The sequence below is a fragment of the Trichomycterus rosablanca genome, chromosome 3 (genome assembly GCF_030014385.1).
Source record: "Trichomycterus rosablanca isolate fTriRos1 chromosome 3, fTriRos1.hap1, whole genome shotgun sequence".
In the NCBI taxonomy this organism is placed as follows: domain Eukaryota; kingdom Metazoa; phylum Chordata; class Actinopteri; order Siluriformes; family Trichomycteridae; genus Trichomycterus; species Trichomycterus rosablanca.
In genome coordinates this window covers 6,769,440-6,789,819 of record NC_085990.1, presented here as the reverse complement: position 1 = coordinate 6,789,819, position 20,380 = coordinate 6,769,440, and the positions used below count along the sequence as shown (strand labels likewise).

The following is a 20,380-nucleotide window of genomic DNA, read 5'->3' as shown; positions in this document are numbered from 1 at the left end:
ACAGCAGCAATAGATGAGCAATCGTCTCTGACTTTACATCTACAAGGTGGACCAATTAGGTAGGAGTGTCTAATAGAGTGGACAGTGAGTGGACACGGTATTTAAAAACTCCAGCAGCGCTGCTGTGTCTTATCCACTCATACCAGCACAACACACACTAACACACCACCACCATGTCATTGTCACTGCAGTGCTGAGAATGATCCACCACCTAAATAATACCTGCTCTGTGGTGGTCCTGTGGGGGTCCTGACCATTGAAGAACAGCATAAAAGGGAGCTAACAAAGTATGTAGAGAAATAGTCAGTCAGTAGAAGTGTTTCTATATGGTAAGTGGAGCTGATAAAATGGACAGTGAGTGTAGAAACAAGAAGGTGGTTTTAATGTTATGACTGATCAGTGTATACTGGAAGCATTAAATAACAGAAGTAAAAGTGGTTAAATATGTTTCCCAACTGTATATTGGGTGGCATGGTCCAAAACGCTTCCCCCCAACTGTATATAGACATGGTCAGAAAGTCTCTTTGGCAAACAAGTAGGTTTAACAATGCTGTGGAAAGACATGCTACTTTTCATACCTGTGTAGGTCCCTTGAAGTGCTTTGCTTTGCTGTTTTCCGCTCACAGCTATAACCTTGACTGTGTACTCCTTCATGGGATTGAAGTCATTTATTACCGCTCTGTTCTCACCCTTTGCGATTCGAATCTCATTCCGCTCTCCACCTATGATCAGACACAATCATTGACACAAGCTTGATTAGTATGCTCTGCCACGTCCTTCCATTAATGCTAACCAAGCTCATTCCCTATTCAAAGCGCCTTAGACTCAATGTCAGCTGAACGGAGTGGAGGCAATCTGTTAACAGCACAGTTCTGTAGTTAGAATTCTATTAGGAGGATTGATGACATGAAACAGGATGCAAATATCAGCCGATCGCTGAAAGAGAACGGTGGTGGTGTGTTAGTGTGTGTTGTGCTGGTATGAGTGGATCAGACACAGCAGCGCTGATGGAGTTTTTAAACACCTCACTGTCACTGCTGGACTGAGAATAGTCCACCAACCAAAAATATCCAGCCAACAGCACCCTGTGGGCAGCGTCCTGTGACCCTCTGATGAAGGTCTAGAAGATGACCAACTCAAACAGCAGCAATAGATGAGTGATTGTCTCAGATTTTTCATCTACAAGGTGAACCAACTATGTAGGAGTGTCTAATAGAGTGGACAGTGAGTGGACACGGTATTTAAAAACTCCAGCAGCGCTGCTGTGTCTGATCCACTCATACCAGCAAAACACACACTAACACACCACCACCATGTCAGTGTCACTGCAGTGCTGAGAATGATCCACCGCCTAAATAGTACCTGCTCTGTGGTGGTCCTGACCATTGGAGAACAGGGTGAAAGCAGGCTAATAAAGTATGTAGAGAAACAGATGGACTACAGTCAGCAATTGTAGAACTACAAAGTGCTCCTATATGGTAAGTGGAGCAATGGAGCAATGGACAGTGAGTGTAGAAACAAGGAGGTGGTTTTAATGTTATGGTTGATATATGGTGTGTGAGTATATATATATATATATATATATAATGCGTTTTTCTCCCATTTTCTTCCAATTTAGTGTAGTCAATTTGTCTTACGCTGCTGGGGATTTCTTGCAGTCGAGGTGGGTATGTTGCTGCTCACGCCTCCTCCGACCAGCGCGCAGCCCCTAACGAAACCCTTTTCCACCCATGCACCCCGCACAGGCGACTCTATCCACCAATCAGGGTCCTTACACAGCGTTTGAAGACCCCGCCCACATAGTCCTGTCATCCCTCCCTGCAGGCACTGCCAATTATGCCCGATAGATGGCGCCCAGCCGACCGGTGTCAACGCCGAGTTTCGAACCGAGAAGTTCAGAATCTCGGCGCTGGTGAGCTAGTGGAATATCCCGCTGCACCACCTGGGTGCCTGAGAAGTACATTTTAGAAAGCAGCAGTAATTTATACATTAGTTTAGAATTTACACATTTAGACCTTCAGCATGTACACAGTAATATACATAAGAAGGAAATCCAATTAAGGCTGTTCTACACACACTGTGGATTAACATTTCCTCATCTCTGAAGTTTCTTAAATAAGATAATGGTTTTACTGCCTTTTAAAATTTTGTGATTAGGTAACTGTTGAAATCTGATTACTGGTGTGCATGTAAACACACTCATTTGTTCCCACTGTACACTGGAGCGAATGTTTTACACACAATATGTAAATCTGCATGTTTTATTATTTTATTTTGGCTGATGTGTGTTGTGATTTTGTTATATATAATTCAGTTATAAAGCAATATGAATCAGAATCAGACATAAAAAAAATTATCCCTGAGCTTCAGATTAGATTTTTTGGTATTATTATACAAACTACACTAAATGAACAAAAGTACTGGGGCACCCCTTATACCTCCCAACATTTGCTAACAGGTGTAATAAATATGAAATTATATGAAGAAAATTACATAGGATGTTAATTATATTAACTGTGCAGCAAGAATTTAGTCATCCTGTTCCAGCATGACTGTGTCCCTGTGCACAAAGCTAAAGAGCTAAAGAGACATGACATCTAAAAAAAACATTCTAAAGAAACCTTGTTTTAAAGAGACCTGCACAGAGCCCTGATCTTAAACCTACTGAACAGCTTTGGAATAAAGTGGAATGATACAAAAGCCATTCAAATGTCCTTTTGACTGAAAGGGGACAAATTCCCACAGGCATAACATTAAAACCACCTCCTTGTTTCAACACTCACTGTCCATTTTATCAGCTCCACTTACCATATAGAAGCACTTTGTAGTTCTACAATTACTGACTGTAGCCCATCTGTTTCTCTACATACTTTTTTAGACTGCTTTCACCCTGTTCTTCAATGATCAGGACCCCCATAGGACCACTACAGAGCAGGTGTTATTTAGGTGGTGGCTCATTCTCAGCACTGCAGTGACACTGACATGGTGGTGGTGTGTTAGTGTGTGTTGTGCTGGTATGAGTGGATAACACACAGCACCTCACTGTCACTGCTGGACTGAGAATAGTCCACCAACCAAAAATATATCCTGCCAACAGCGCCCCGTGGGCAGCGTCCTGTGACCGCTGATGAAGGTCTAGAAGATGACCAACTCAAACAGCAGCAATAGATGAGTGATCGTCTCTGACTTTACATCTACAAGGTGGACCAACTAGGTAGGAGTGTCTAATAGAGTGGACAGTGAGTGGACACAGTATTTAAAAACTCCAGCAGCGCTGCTGTGTCTGATCCACTCATACCAGCACAACACACACTGCAGTGTCACTGCAGTGCTGAGAATGATCCATCACCTAAATAATACCTACTCTGTGGTGGTCCTGTGGGGGTCCTGACGATTGAAGAACAGGGTGAAAGCAGGCTAAAAAGTATGCAGAAAAACAGATGGACTACAGTCAGTAATTGTAGAACTACAAAGTGCTTCTATATGGTAAGTGGAGCTGATAAAATGCACAGTGAGTGTAGAAACAAGGAGGTAATTTTAATGTTATAGCTGATTGGTGTATATGCTGATGGGAAGTTTCACGATGCATTGTAAGCTTGGGGGGGCTTAAGTACGTCTCACTTTCTCTGATGTTGTTTAACCTTCACTTTACAACGTGTCCACTTTACTTAAGCTCACTCACCGCTGGTTTCCCACTAAGAACGTGCAGCGCTGCCGTGAGGATTAACTCCATTTCTCTACAGAAAACCCTGCATGCCTCTCTGAATCAGATCATTGACCACCAGTGATAGTGATTAAAACCCTCATGACCCACCAAGAGATCAATTGCGGGAGGTTAAATTGTGCTTGCTCAGCGGCTGCTAGGAGCGTGATTGAGGTTACAGAACACTGGAGAAGTTCAAGGGCTGAAGACTTCAGTTTGCTGATGATTCGACATCTCTTAACAACAAGTTAAAGGAAAATGCTGCAGACAGCAAAGTGTCAGCAGGGTGTAACACCGAGAACAAAGATTTTAGATTTTCATTTGTTTAATCGAGTCCTGGGGATTAAACATGCCAATGAGCCAAAACATTAGAACCACCCTCTAGCAGTGTGAATGGATGCATTTTCCAACAGTTGTGCATGTCATGGTCAGTGATTTAAAAAATGTTGGACTGATAGTAAGTACTCATGGAGAAACAAACAAATTGCAGAGGTACAAACAACAAACCACTGACAGGTTGTTGGGCAGCCAGGACTTACTGATGCCAAAGGACTGGTACAAACCAGCAGAAGAGCTACTGTGGTTCAAACTGCAGATCACTGAACACTTGTGATGATGTGAATATGTCACAACACAGTGTATCAGACCCTTCTGTCTGTGAGGACATGTGGTCACAAGACAGTCAAAGTGCCCATGCAAACTCCGGTCCACTGTCTAAATCTACAATGAGTACGCAGACATCAGAAATTGAGGTTGAAGGCGCCCAGTTGGCGCAGTAGGATAATTCGCTAGCTGGTTCGAATCTCAGCTCTGTTACTAGCTGGCTGGGTGCCATCTAGCGGGCAGCAAAAAAATTGGCCATCAAGTCTGCTAGGTGGGAAAAGATGACAAAGGTGGGGTCTTCAAACGCTGTGCAAGGACCCTGGTTAGCAGTCTGAGGCGCCTGTGCAGAAGTGGAGGAGCCACCAAAGCACGGGCAAAAAAAGGGGTCGAGGGACTGCGCATGAGTCGGAGCGTACATGGGGCAGGCGAATATATCCTCCTCGGACGCAATCGGGATCCCCAGCAGGGGAAGACTAATTGGCTACGCTTAATCGGGAAAAAAGGGTGAAAATGCATAAATAAATAGAAAAAAAAGAAATGAACATTAGAGCAAGAGAGTGTTGTTTTCTCCAAGATCAAGTAGACAGCCTGGCACGTGTGCATCATTTCTCCAAAGGAGAGATGGCACCAGGATGCACTGTAGGACAATCCACCTTACCAGGTACAGAAGATAAATGACTTGCTGGTAATGTCCTGGTACCAGTTACCACAGTACCACAGTCCTTCAGATTTGCCAAGTTTGAACAGTTTCAGTTTCAACATATTAGTCATAATGTCCTAATTATTTGACTCAACAGTGTATAATGTGATAATAGATCTGATTCTCTGTTATAATTTCAACCATAATAATACACAGACTAGGCATAACATTATGACATTATGTGAAGTAAATATCACTGATTATTTCGTCATCACGGCACCTGTTAGTGGGTGGGATATATTAGGCAGCAAGTGAACATTTTATCCTCAAAGTTGATGTGTTAGAAGCAGGAAAAATGAACAAGCTTGAGTTTGACAAGGGCCAAATTGTGATGGCTAGACGACTGGGTCATAGCATCTCCAAAATGCAGCTCTTGTGGGGTGTTCCTGGTCTGCAGTGGTCAGTATCTATCAAAAGTGGTCCAGGGAAGGAACAGCGGTAAACCAGCGACAGGGTCATGGGCGGCCAAGACTCACTGATGCACGTGGGGAGGCGAAGGCTTGCCCGTGTGGTCCGATCCAATAGACGAGCTACTGTAGGTAAAACTGCTGAAGAAGTTAATGCTGGTTCTGATAGAAAGGTGTCAGATTCCATGCCTCGACAGGTCAGGACTGTATTTGGTGTATAAAACAATAAAGTAAGAATAGGAAATTAAATAAGAAAAAAAAACATGCTTTTAGTTGCAGAATTTATTAGGAGCACATCAGTCTTTATTGTTTTGATTAGAAGAGACAACACAGTGTCAAATATTGCAAGCCAAACTGTAAAGTTTAACTTTGTTTAATCTTGTGCTCAGCAGAGATGACAGCGAGAGCCAAGTCTGACAAAGAAAAAGGTTTAGGCTACGTGGGAGCCCTTTTAGTTCTCCAATCAGGAAATCCATAACTGTTAAAGGTCTCTGCGGGACGGACCTCAGCTATTCACAAACAATAAACCTGATGTAATCACTCACTCCCATTTTTCTCTCTGCTATAGTTGTCATGGCAGTGTTGCTGTGGGATTTGGAACGCGCTCGACTGACATCTGACATTGCAAACGCAGGATATGACAGTGACCTCTCTCTGACCTGCTCTGCTCGCTCTTCTCCACTGCGGGCCGACGCCCCCTTCCTTAAATACACACCGCAGCTTAAGCTCGCTGACTGATTTAAACCTTTCAACTTATCACTTGTCCTTGTTCAACCTCTTTCCATCTATATTCCATCTACACCTCCCTCCCTTCCACGAGAATTAATGCCAGCAATTAACACCACTCTGGACACAGAGCAAAAACTGCTAGAACTGAAACGACTGCCCTTCCCATCTGTTCAATCTGCTGAATTGGCTAATGAGGGATGGTAAGTTCGGTGCCGCCAGGCTCGATGTACACAGAGGAATGTTGGAGAATGCTCTCAGCGTGTTTGGACACGGCCCATTATTGTCCCCAGGAAAGGGATTTGTGGCCTTTAACAAAAAGCCTTGCTCAGAGGCAACGTGGCTAATAAGCACTAATTTTCACAAAGACTTGCTAGCCTGAGGTTGGGTCCGGGCCCTCGGTATCTGGAGGGAGATCTTTGGTTAAAACAATGGCAGCTGTTAAAGAATCTGCAAGCCTCGGGACAGATGACTCGCAATATGGTCAGAACACGTTCTGATTACACAGCTATGTATTACTGTCCCATTAGGGATAAGATTTCAACCAGTTTTGCTTTTTACACATTGTTTAAAAAAGCATTTAAACAACTTTAAAGTTATTTATAACTATTGATATATTATTTAAATGTTTGCCTGCTGTTGCAAGCAGGTTACCTGTCCTAAACCTTTAAATCTAATGAGCATTTTTATATTTATTGTTTAATTTTTTTAGCTACATTTATTCCATTACACTTAATGTAATACAGTACATTTACAAACTAAATTTCTGGAGAAAAAAACAGTAAAAAATGCAAATAACTAGGACTGTCCGATATTGGCACAAATATCGGAAGGAAAAAACGTGTAATCCGACCCGATACTGTTGCTTAATGTAAATAACACTTAATGTAAATAACACTTAATGTAAATAAGGCCATTGTTTGTGTGTAAAGCAAACAACACATGAAGATATGTTCCAACAGAGCGCCGTTTATTGCCAGCTCATTCTTGATAACATAATTAACATGTGCCTCTGATCTACAACTCATCTGCAACAGCCATTCAGAAATTAAAACACACTGATCTACTTAAACTTTAATTTTAAAAAATCATCTACTACTGCCACATCTAAAAACACTGTTTTACAGCGTGTCGTCCAAAGTGTCTACAATTGAAAGATGTGCATGTCAATCAAACGCGATGGACCAATTAGAATTGACGCAGAGTGTGGTTGAGATTTTCCCTTGAAGTTCTGTCACGTTTTTAGATTATTAAAAACCAAAGCGCAGTTATTAAAAAACCCTGCTGGATTTTGAAGAGAACATCTGTGGCTAAATGTGAAACGGTGTAGTTTGTTTTATTTCATAACACTACTGGATTAATCGTTGAGGATGTGAGAGATCTTTGTTTATTTTTTATTATTTCTTTTTTTTTTTTTATTGTTTATAAATAATAATTTTTATTATTTATTTTATAATTTTTTGCTGCCTCTTCAAGGTGTAGACTTGAGTTGACAGATCTAGAATTTTATATTGAAATTATAATTTATTTGTTAAATACAGATAAAGTTGCACTTTAAATTTTATTTTAAATGTTTGTATGATGCTGTTAAACAAACCAAAAATGCTGCTAAATGTTCTGTGTGTAAAAGTGAAAATAAAAACAGCAGTTCTGCAGAAGTGTGATGTTGTAGTGTTGTTATTTAGAGAGCTAGTTTAACCATGGTGTATTGAGGCGTGCATTATTAGTGCTTAGCTGTTTGAGAGGAGAAATGACGGTGTCGAATTGGTATCGGTATTGGAAGATACTCAATTTGCAGTATCGGTATCGGACATAAAAAAGTGGTATCGAGCCAGCCCTACAAATAACGTAATAAAAACAAGAATCTCTGATTCGTTAATTCTCTTAAATTTGAAGACATAATAAGCTGACAAAATATAAGAAAGATATTTTTAGTGCTTTCACTTAACAATTTAGAATCTGATGCCTGCAACACACTTGGGACAGAAGCATGTTTACACCTGTGTTACATCATCTTTCCCATTAATTACACTTTTTAATCGTGTGGGGACTGGAACTGGAGGATATTAATTGTTGCACTTTTGCAAGTGATTTTTGCACACTTTACTGCCTTGCAGCTATAGATAGAGAGAAACAGAGATAAATACATTTGTGAATATAATTGTGGCTACTTTTCACTCAAATTCAAGTTTGTAAAGATGATAAAATAAATGTTATCATGCTGCACTGATGCTGTGACTGAGTCCTAAAAGTCATTCTACTTGACATGCCGTGACCTACACTGGCTTAAGAATTGTGTATGTTATTTTGTATGCTATGTAGAAGGTCAAAAAGGGTGATTTGAGATATTTTGAGCAAAACTGTTTAAATCCTAATTGTCTTCATTTATTTATATTGTATTATTTTATCAGTATCATTACAGCTCTATGAATATACACCAGTCAGGCATAACATTATGACCACCTTCCTAATATTGTGTTGGTCCCCCTTTTGCTGCCAAAACAGCCCTGACCCGTCAAGGCATGGAGTCCGACACCTTTCTATCAGAACCAGCATTAACTTCTTCAGCAGTTTGAGCTATAGTAGCTCGTCTGTTGGATCGAACCACACGGGCCAGCCTTCACTCTCCACGTGCCCATATGACCCTGTCGCCGGTTTACCACTGTTCCTTCCTTGGACCACTTTTGATAGATACTGACCACTGCAGACCAGGAACACCCCACAAGAGCTGCAGTTTTGGAGATGCTCTAACCCAGTCATCTAGCCATGACAATTTGGCCCTTGTCAAACTTACTCAAACCCTTACGCTTGCCCATTTTTCCTGCTTCTAACATCAACTTTGAGGATAAAATGTTCACCTGCTGCCTAATATATCCCACCCACAAACAGGTGCCGTGATGAAGAGATAATCAGTGTTACTCACTTCACCTCATAATGTCATAATGTTATGCCTAGTCAATGTAAATCTGATTGTTTGCATCTAGTTATGAAGGCAGGAAACAATCAAGGTAAACAGGGGTTAAGGGCCTCTTTTAAGGGGCCAAACAAAAACAACTAGGCAATGGTGAGGCTTAAATTCTCAGTATCAGTCTAAGATAATATAGAACAGGGGGCCTGTGAGAAAATTCTCTTTTATTCCTATACATTAAAAATATTAATCACTGATACATCATGGTTTTGTGTTTTCTTTACTCTACATACTTAAGTCTATATTTGGGATAATTGAAAGTCATTACTGTTTATTATCACTGACATTACTTAATTTAGGTTTTTGGCTGCTTTACCCACCTCTCCTCTGTTACATTTGCAATCTAAATGTTAATAAACACAAAGGTTTATTTATATGATCTGTCTGAATAGTGAATCTGAGGGTTATGAAGGTTAAATGAGCTCTTTTATACAGTACATGAGTAGAAATAGGCACAAATGGAGCATTACGAATAAACATAAAGATTATAAAGACTGGATGGACTGAAGATTCTTACCTGGAGCACTGCTGTAGATAAGTCTATAGCCGTCATATGTTCCCTTAGGCTCTTTCCATGACACATGTAACTTGTCAGAATCCATCATTTTAAATCTTAGTCTTCGTGGGCCTGGAACTGAAACAGAAGAATCATAATCAAATACTTTACACTGACTACTAATGCTGCTACAATTGTCTTTCCTTTTTAACCAAACACATTAAAAACATGGTGAAAATAAAAAAAAACAATGACTATGTTAATGCAGAAAAGTTAAGAATCCCATACATACACATAACAAGCCACATTACAGATATGTGCTTGCTATGGAAGAGAACGTTTGCAAATCCTTTGGAATTATCTAATTGTTTATATTAACTGCACATAAAATGTGATCTTCTTTCCAGTATTAATAACACACAAACACATCCAGCTAATTATTTACAGTCCAGGCTGTAAGTATTCGTTATCATGAATAATGCCTCCTGTAGCTGTTGATCAGGCTTGTAAAATGTTGAGGAGGAATACTAGACTATTCTGGAATTTCTTGAATAAACATCCCTCGTCTTAATGTTCTTATGAAATCACATGCTTGTGTGTGATTGTGTGTGGTTGTGTGTGGTTTCTTGGTGCATCATCAAATTTCTGCATCACGAAGCTTCAGGTGATAAACTGCTACCTTCACATTGTCTTCAGAATGTTCTTGATAAAATTTAGAATTTATTGCTCCAGGGCAGAGTTTGCATGTTCTTGCAGTGTTCATTTCTTCTGGGTGCTCCGGTGTTCTCCCACAAGTCCAAAGTTGCAGTCAGGCCGAGTGTGTGTGTATGTGTGTGAATGTGTACATGTGTGTGTTTGCCTGCTCTGTGATTGACTCTTGACATATTCTGGGTGTTTCCTGCCATTCGCCCAATTAATCAAACACCTGGCACCCTAACCAGGATAAAGAGGTGGTAAAATAGAAAATGATTAGAATTAATGAATGTTCCAGGACAACCCAAAAACTTTTCTCTTAATAATGGGAGCATCTGGCTTTAAGAGAAGCTTGTATCCAATACGTTCACATACTATTACTATGCAGGACTGTGGACTGTAAATAATTAATTTATGTGTTTAATAAATGCATGAAAGTTGTTGGTCTTGTTGGTCTATTAATATGACTTAGATGAAGACTATTGCAAAGGTTTTAAGACATTCCAAAGGGCAAACAAACATTCCCGTTGTAAGGGCATAAATAGTTTAAAAAGGAGGTGTTAGAGAAGAAGAAAAAGGTTAGTCACTATAACACTACTAGCCAGGGATGGGCATTGTTTAAAATAGTTTCTTAACAAGGTATTGCTTAAATTTTCACTTCTAAATCTGTACTATTAAGGTATTATGGTATGCATTTATTACATTTAAATACAGCCAAAATAAAGAAGCCTTGTTGAGAACATTTGAAGGTTAAACTTGTAAAATGCATGAAAAACTGCATCCTGTATGTAATAATCTTTTGCTCTTATTCAATAAGTAAACATAATATGACTTTAAAACTGAGCTCTTCAAAGTATCCTAAAAATCAATACCCATCCCAGTCTATGATTTTATATACATTTAAGTTTCGAAATGTTTCAACCTGTACAGAACACCCCATTTTACAGCCCTTCATATTAGTAACTATTGCCTTAAAACTGATAAGGGGTCCAGGTCTCTCAAACTCATTAACCATTTGAGGTCATTTCACTGACCCTTATTTATTTTTAAAGCCATAAAGTGTTATCCACATAACCACCACCACACCCAGAGAACACACATTCCTGCTGAGAGGAACACAGAGTAAAACTGAAACCCACCACCGTTTCATTCACTAATCCTACTGACAGTCAGAAGTGTGAATACCCAGATTTTCTTTACATGCTGCCACAGGTTTACATCTACAATGTGTAGTGTTATCTAGTGTGGTGCTGTTGTGTAGTGTACTCTAGTGTAGTCTAGTATAACATACTTTAGTGTTATCTAGTGTGGTGTTGGGCAGCACAGCGATGTGTACTGTACTGTAGTCTAGTGTAGTGATGTGTAGTGTAGTCTGGTGTAGAGTGGTACTATATAGTGTAGTCCTGTGTCTTGTGTATTGTAGTCTAGTACGGTGTTGTATAGAATAGAATAGAATCTTTATTGTCACTATACACAAGTACAATGAAATTTTGTGTGGTGTAGTGTAGTTTAGTCTAGACTAGTGTATGTGTAGTGTAATGAAGTATAGTCTAGTGTAATGTCATGATGTAGTGTGATGTGTAATTTAATGAAGTGTAGAGTAGTGTAATGTAATGTAGTGTAGTGAAATATAGTCTAAAGTAATGTAATGAAGTATAGTGTACTGATGTGTAGTCAAATGTTGTGTAGTCTAGTTTAGTGTAATGTGATGAAGAGTAGTGTAGTGTAATAAAGTGTAGTCTAGTGTAATGTAATGAAGTGTAGTGTACTGACGTGTAGTATAATGTAGTGTAGTCTAGTATAGTCTAGTGTAATGTAATGAAGAGTAGTGTAGTGTAATGAAGCTTAGTGTAGTGTAATGAAGAGTAGTGTAGTCTAGTCTAGTGTAATGTAATGAAGAGTAGTGTAATGCAATGAAGCTTAGTGTAGTGTAGTGGAGTAAAGTAATTTGTAGAATATTGTAATGTAATGTAGTGTAGTGAACTGTAGTCTAGAGTAATGTTATGAAGTGTAGTGTACTGATGTGTAGTCTAATGTAGTGTAGTCTAGTCTAGTGTAATGTAATGAAGTGTAGTGTAGTGTAATGAAGTATAGTCTAGTGTAATGTAGAGAAGTGTGGTCTAGTGTAATGTACCTTAAATGTGGGCATGTAAAGATAAACAGTTTTAAGGACGTCTGAGAGTAAAAACTACAAGTCTCTAAATGTACCAACCTGAAAGTGAGGACTGAATTTCTGCTGTGATTTGTTCACTGTAGGGCTGAGATCTCTTCTCTTAAGAGATCATTCACTCCACACTCAATTCTGCACTCTCAGTTAGGACCTGTACTTTTGAGGGGTGCTTTGTCACATTGAAATACGTTTGTATAAGAGAACTTTTTATAAAAGACAAAAAAAATCCATTCTTCAGCCAATTGTGCCATGCAGGATGAAGACAAGTGAGTGATACAAGCTAAGTGTCAGAAGTGTCACATTTATTTCCTGAAAGAAAAATCCTTAGAGTTCTGTAACGTAGGAGTTTGGCAAAACTGGCAATTTCCAAGAGAAAAACTCGTAAAAGTGTACCCACCAATTTGTGCTCCTACTTATCTAACTCCCCTATTATTTGACAATAAAGTGCTCTCCAGTACAGCCGCTGTTTGGTGGGGGTTCTCGACTGCAATCATTATTTAGTGCAAACAAGTGGGGTCTTGTTATTGAAAAGAAAGGTACGAGCAGGAAGTCCCATATCTGTGTATATATTAGAGAGGCACAGCCTCGAATCCGCCAGCCTTTGATGAGCTTATCTTTTATCCACTTGAAGGCTGGCAGGGAGCACTTCAAAATCCAAAAACTGCTTTTATCCTTACCCCCGCTCACTTAACTGACGGGGACCCGCTTGCCTCTTTTGAACCTTAATCTTTTACCAACATGAAAATCCCTGCTAGGGAATTAACATTTCAACACCTGCAAGAAACGGAAGAGTTAGGAATGTTCTGGTCATGATTAATGAAATGCAAAGTACTGTACATCTGCACAGTGGGACCACGCAAGAAGATGGGTGACAAATTCCAGCTGTGCAAAGATTAACCAAAGCCACAAATCCTTTGAGTTAATAGGCGAATCTGAGACTAGTCAAAATGAACATTAGAACTGTAAAGGATTTTATTAGACAAAACGCTGAGTTGGTCATTAAGTTTAATGCTTTCATGTAAAAATGTAAATAAATAAATAAAAAATAATAGGATGTTTTAAATGTTTTAAGCTCAAATCTCAGCTGGTTTAAGAACTGTGAGTTTTATCCTCACATCTTTGTTCTAGTTCAGGTTCTTTACAGTCTGTTTAAAGATGACATTGAATTTCGTAGCATTTCCTCACAGCTTGGGCGTAATACAGTCTCATCACTCTGCTCACAAAATGGTTTTCATCAACATTAAATACTCCCTATTCATATTCAGCGAGTTTGGCACATCGTACGTTTAAACAGTTCTAGACCATCCTGCACGTTTGGCCTCTGTCTTTACTCAGGTTCTGATCTTCAGAATGCCAATGTGGCACGCATTTTTGTAATATATATTTTTATATATGCATTTTCTCCCCTTTTTCTCCATTTTAGCGCATCCAATTGCCCGATTGCGTCATGCTTCCTCTCCACCAATGCCGATCCCTGCTCTGATTGAAGAGAACGAAGCTAACCCACGCCCCCTCTGACCCGTGGGCAGCATGCCGTATGCGTCTTATCACCTACACTTTGATGAGTGCAGTGCAGCTCAGCGTTGTGTACGGAGAGACACACCCTGAGAGCACTCTTTTCTCATCTCTGTGCAGGTGCCATCCATCAGCCAGCAGAGGTCGTAATTGCACCAGTCATGAAAGAGAGACCCCATCTGGCTTAGTCCCGCCCATATGAACAACAGGCCAATTGTTGTTCATGTTGTCGCTCAGCCTTAGCCAGCAGGCAAAGCTGAGATTCGATACGATGTATTCGAGATCCCAGTTCTGGTTCCAGCGTGTGTTTTTGCCGCTGCACCACCTAAGCTGCCTTTTTTCCTCAGTTTTTTAAGTAAGTTTTGTATCACAATGCCTGAAAGGTTTCAAAGCACCGTTGCAAAAGTCAGTCACATACATACAAGCACAAAGCAGAAACAAATTCTCCTTTTTTCTTTCTTTTGGTGGAGTTTAGCGGGATGTTGGCTAAGCAGACTTTCACGTATCGATACACAGACAACAGGACACCTGCTTGTGAAACGGAGTGGAAAGAGACTTTGTAGTATCTTGATTTCTGGTAGGAATGCAAGGTTTCTTTTAATTCTACACTATAATACACTGATCAGTCATAACATTAAAACCACCTCCTTGTTTCTACACTCACTGTCCATTTTATCAGCTCCACTTACCATATAGGAGCACTTTATAGTTCTACAATTACAGACTGTAGTCCATCTGTTTCTCTACACATTTTTGGTTGGTGGACTATTCTCAGTCCAGCAGTGACAGTGAGTGGACACGGTGTTTAAAAACTCCATCAGCATTGCTGTGTCTTATCAACTCATACCAGCACAACACACACTAACACACCACCACCATGTCAGTGTCACTGCAGTGCTGAGAATGATCCACCACCTAAATAATACCTGTTCTGTGGTGGCCCTGTGGGGGTCCTGACCATTGGAGAACACCATATAAGGGGGCTAACAAAGCATGCAGAGAAACAGATGGACTACAGTCAGTAATTGTAGAACTACAAAGTGTTTCTATATGGTAAATGGAGCTGATAAAATGGACAGTGAGTGTAGAAACATGGAGGTGGTATATTAGTTCATCCTGAAGATATGTTTATACATGCAGCTCTCTGGTACAAGACCTGATACACAAGCTTGATTCCTCTTGATATCTCTATAGACTTTTTATTAATAATTAAACGTCAGTCAAGTAACCAGTTAACATGAATAAGTACATTTTAAAATCTTCTTAATTAAACCTTAAAAACATAAAATAACATAGAGCTCTGCTCATCTGAAGTTCTCTGAGAAACTCATGAAATATGAAGTGCAAAAATGATATGACAGCAATAACATCAACATTGGAAATCACCTCAACTGAACCTGCATATCACTACAGGAGACAATCATGAGAAGTAAGTACTTACTCTGTGCTTTTGTAGAGTCCGGAAACTGCACCAGTGCCAGGAAGACCAGCGGCCACCACGCGATCATTCTCGACCCAACCACCTGCATTCCTTCCAACATGAAAAGCCAACGCTTCCTCTGCACCTACAGTGAGAGAGCAATGGAGAGAGCAAAGTGCTGAAGCTGCTGGACGTAGCCTCGAGGAGAGACGGCAAGGGGGGAAGGGACGAGCCATTCTGTGGGTCAAAAACACTGAGGACTTTGTTGCATTGTGATGGACGGGAAGCCGTTTCCTAAGTGCTATTGTTGTTCATAAAGACAAGCAGAGCAGTACAGGCTCTTGTCATTCCGCCTGCAGGCTGGACGGGGATTGTAAAGGCACTCTCGCCCAGGCTTGCTCAAATGGATTCTCTCTACTTGGTTTCAACATGAGAAAATAATTGTTTTGTCATAAAGCTAATAAAACATAATAAACCTTTTGATAAAATACATAAATAAAATTACTTACTGACACTTAAAATACACATCTAATAAAACACATGTAAAGTAAAATATAGAAGCATAATTTGACACTTTAATTCCACTAAAGTTTTCTGGTGGCACTAGGGTGCCGCAGCGGTCTATTACTCTTGCCCACCACCTCTGAGATTCGAGTCTGAATCTTAGCAACACTATCGACCAGCTGGGCGTCTACACAGACATGTTTGGTTATGTCTGTGAGGTGGCCAAAGCCCTTCGATGGAAAACTTGGTGCCCTGTCCAAGGCATTCCTGCTTGTGCCTATTGTTTTCCTGTGAAACTGGACCCACCTCAAAACATTTACAGGATAAAGCAGTTGATGAAAATGAAATGGGAAAAAATAATAAATTATTAAATAATTACTAAAGTAATTAGTAACATATTAAACGATTACACCAGTATTTTTTATATTGTCTGTAACATTTAACATTTACAACTGACATCAATTTCAATTTGAAGCATATATTTTTGAGTCAGGTGCTGATTAAAAAAGAGTAAATGTTGTGGGTAACAGGTGGGAGGGTTATCTGTGTGATAATTTCCTCACAATTCCAATTATTTAAAAAATGCCTTTATTATCCTCGATGAAATGAGGTATAAACCAGAAAAGTATAAACCAGGCCAAATAGTTGGCGAAAACGTTTTACACAGTTTTGCATGTATGAGCTCTAAGAACGCAAATCAATGGAGGTATACTTTTGAGTAAATTCTTTATTTTAAAGAGTAAATGCTGTTGCTCATAAATGTTATAAAAGGCAGAAGATGTGTGAAGCAGTGGTCAAGCACAAATGAGCATTTTGCCAGAGTCACTTTTGGAAAACAAAACAGATGGAAGGACAGAACAAGTCCATGGTGCTGCCAGCACTTTTGTGGAAGTGAGTTGGCACAGTTGTATGCAAAAACTACTGGATCTGGTCAGTGAGGATCCTTTGGGTGGGGGTGGTCCCTTTCAATTGTATCTTTAGATCTGTATGGTAGGTGTGACGTCAAAATAATCAATGAGTGCACAGACCAAATACGTGTACCTAATAAAGTGCTCAGTAAGTGTAACTTTAATGATCGATTGCATTAAGTACCTTTCAAGTAATTACTAATTAATGTAATTACAATTCCAACATGGTTTTATTATTATTGTTTTTAAATCCTACTGTTATTAACATACTAAAATTACATAAACTAATGAGCCAAACAAATTGTACCATCCCCCAGAATTGTGCATGGCGATGCATATTTTGTATCAATTGTGCATGTCTTGGTCGGGGATCTATTAAATGTTGAGCGAACGTTAGCTCCTTGTAGTTCATGTGTTGAATGCAGCAGGTATGATCAACCATAAAGACCTGTGTGACTTTAATAAGGGCCAAATCATTATGGCTGGACAAATGGGTTGAAGTATCTCTGAAAGAGCAAGGGGTGCTTACAGGTAGCTGTATAGAGAACCAGATGGTTAAAGATACATTAAAGTGATACTGCTTTATCAAAGCGAGGGGGGGGGGGGGGGGGGTGCTGGAGCCTATCCCAGCTTTTCAATGGGCGCAAGACCACAGTAACACCCTGGATGGGGCGCCAGTCCATCGCAGGGCAGACACACATACACACACCCATTCACCTAAAGGGCAATTCAGCGTCTCCAATTAACCTGACTGCATGTTTTTGGACTGTGGGAGGAAACCGGAGCTGCTGGAGGAAACCCACGCAGACACGGGGAGAACATGCAAACTCCACACAGAAAGGACCCGGACCGCCCCGCCTGGTGATTTAACCCAGGACCTTTGTGATGAGGCAACAGTGATACCCACCGAGCCACCGTGTCACCCTTTTATTATTCAATTTTACATTAATAGCACCTGGTGCTATTAGCCGGCTGTGTATACACAGACGTAATTGATCATTTGTCTAGGGGTAGCCACTGGAAGGTGCTATAGAAGGGCCGATAGTTAAATCAATTTTTTCCATAAGAAATAATGTAAATACAATTAATTCCTGCCAGACCTCCCAAACCCCCCCCCTTCCTTACCTAACCTTTCTAATGTCTTAAATGGTCTTTTTTGTTATAAATACAAGTATATTTTCCCTTAATCTTAAATTATAGAATAGACATTCCTGTAATAAACAGTAATAAACAACAATACACAGTAGTACTGTACATAAAAAACACACATCACATTTCAGTACAGTACGTGTGCTGTACCATACACCATAATACATTTCCTTCTTTTTTTATAAAAATGTATCTAGCAGAAACAACAATAACTCTCATATTTCTCTATTATCGCCTTCTTTATTTCAATAGCATTGTATTTTCTATGTGTAATTGCTCGAAAGAATAACTTTCTTCTTCTCTCTCACTAACTGTTCTGATACACAGTGACAGCTACTAGCAGAAGTAATTGTACAACAACAAATAGTAATAGATTTGTTAATTTTCTCACCACTACGCTTTCTCTGCACCTTCTTTGGGGCCATTTTAATATTGAATGTTACAAAATATAAAGACAACACCGAAAAAACACCGTCCACTGTCCGAATGTTCGTTTACTGTATATATATAGAGAGAGAGACGGTCGGAGTCAACTTGTTCGTGACATCACGTGTTTCGCGAATTTCGGTTTGTAATCCTAAATTTGTTCGTACGTTAAGTTGAAAAAGATCATTCGTAACCCAAAATGTTCGTATAGTAAACCGTTCGTAACTCGAGGGTCTACTGTATTAGTATCATTTTAAGGCACGTCTATCACTCCACACAGATTATTCTGATGCCTAAAAGTGACATATCAAAAGCAACTTTACGTTTATCCTTTCTTTGTATTTTCATTTTGGCATTCAGCATAAACTGAAGCAGCACAAGATCACTTAAAGTAAAGTAAAGTATCATCTTTCTTTGTAGCAATAACTTGTTAATGGCAGTAACCACAGTACTAACAGTATTCTTACAAAAACACACTTTTCCCCTAATTTAGGAGGAAAATAGGATCAGAAGGGCTCATTTAAGAGATCACAGGGTCCTGCAGGCTTTTTGGTGATGTGGCTCACAGCTTTGTATGTAAACGTGTGTGATAACAGAGCTGATGGATTTACAGTCCCAGTCTCCAGTGTAAACTGTTAGATGCATTTTGTCAACAAGTCCATTTAAAAATACTTTACTTACTCAGAGAGCACTGGTAGATTTAACTGTTAACAGCAATCCATACTATGGTAGGATTTACCCTACCTCAGCGTTCCACCTTAATAATTGCTGCATCTGTATTTATCTGTATTAGCATTACAGTAAAACAAATTACAACTAATGTGCGTGGTGGAGAACATACCAGGACACACTTTGCAGTAATATGTATTTGTTTTGATTGGCCACATACTGTATAATGCATGTATTATTGTCATCTGTTTATTTTCACTAATGGCTTAATCTGGTCAGGATCCTGCTCTGTGGCATCATTTATTTACTGATTCCCTCCTAGGGGTAACCTTCTTCAGCAAATTATTAATATAGGCTAACATTTAATTCCAAAAAGTGACTGTGAAGTAGGGCAGCAGGGTGGCATCACGAGGTAGTAGAGTGGGTGCTGCACATCAGCATGGGTACAGAAGACCTGGGGTTTCTACTCACCCCTGGTCACTTGGCTTTACTCTTGGTACTTTGGTTTTCCTTCCACCTCTCTAAACATGCAGACGGTGGATTTGCATTGCTTCTGGACGCGTGTGAGAGAGGATGAGGGGATGTGCAAGTGTGGAACGGTGCCCTGGTCAGGGTGTATTCCTTCCTTGCGCCGGGTGTTTCTCGAGTGCCACCGCGACCCTGAACAAGCTAAAGCGCTTAGTGAAAATGAATGAACTGCATGGAACACTGAGGCACTGTACGGTATGCCATCGACACCATAACGAAGCCCAAAAACCTGTTGCTCGACTTTTTGCCCATTTTTACCCAGCAAAATCAATACTGACCAAATTACTGACCAAATCACAACTAAATCATTTAGTCTCACTTTTAAAATGGCCAGTTTTAGATGAACTCCATTGTGATGCAGCTATAACCTCCTGAAATAGCGCAGCATTATTAATAAATAAACAGACAGGATTCAGTTCTTACCTGCTAAACCATTCAGTAAGAAGAGATGAAAATCCGGCTCCACATCCAGACGCGCTCCGGTAAAAGCGCAGAGGTTCCAGCTGCGGCTTCTCTTCTCTGAGTGAAAGCAAACAGCCTCCGTGCATGTGACCGAGTGACTGTGTGGATGGTCGGTGAGTCCTCACTACTTCTCTCCTCTCTCAGCTCCACAATCTCTCACCTCACCGTTTCATTACGTTCTCAATCCCGCCGCTAAAACCCACCGCGCTCCTCATCCAATCAAAGCGCCCGCAAGGGAAGGTGCAACCCCCTCAACCTGAGCACCAAAACAAACCTGACTGCGTTCATTCATTCATTCATTCATTCATCGATTCATTTATTTACTGATTCACT

The 20,380-nt window shown here is 40.0% G+C and overlaps 1 protein-coding gene across 1 annotated transcript in view; it reads right to left on the bottom strand.

Annotated features, from left to right (window-relative positions):
* The window catches only part of col14a1a (collagen, type XIV, alpha 1a), a 174,102-nt gene extending 154,041 nt beyond the window's left edge, over positions 1 to 20,061 (bottom strand). The window contains exons 1-4 of the mRNA XM_062991785.1: positions 20,009 to 20,061; positions 15,423 to 15,546; positions 9,625 to 9,741; positions 579 to 722 (exon numbers count right to left, since the gene is read on the bottom strand). Coding sequence (XP_062847855.1) covers positions 579 to 722; positions 9,625 to 9,741; positions 15,423 to 15,522 — 361 coding nt within the window. The 5' untranslated portion in view covers positions 15,523 to 15,546; positions 20,009 to 20,061. The remainder of the gene's footprint in view (positions 1 to 578; positions 723 to 9,624; positions 9,742 to 15,422; positions 15,547 to 20,008) is intronic.
* Between the last annotated feature and the right edge of the window lie 319 nt (positions 20,062 to 20,380).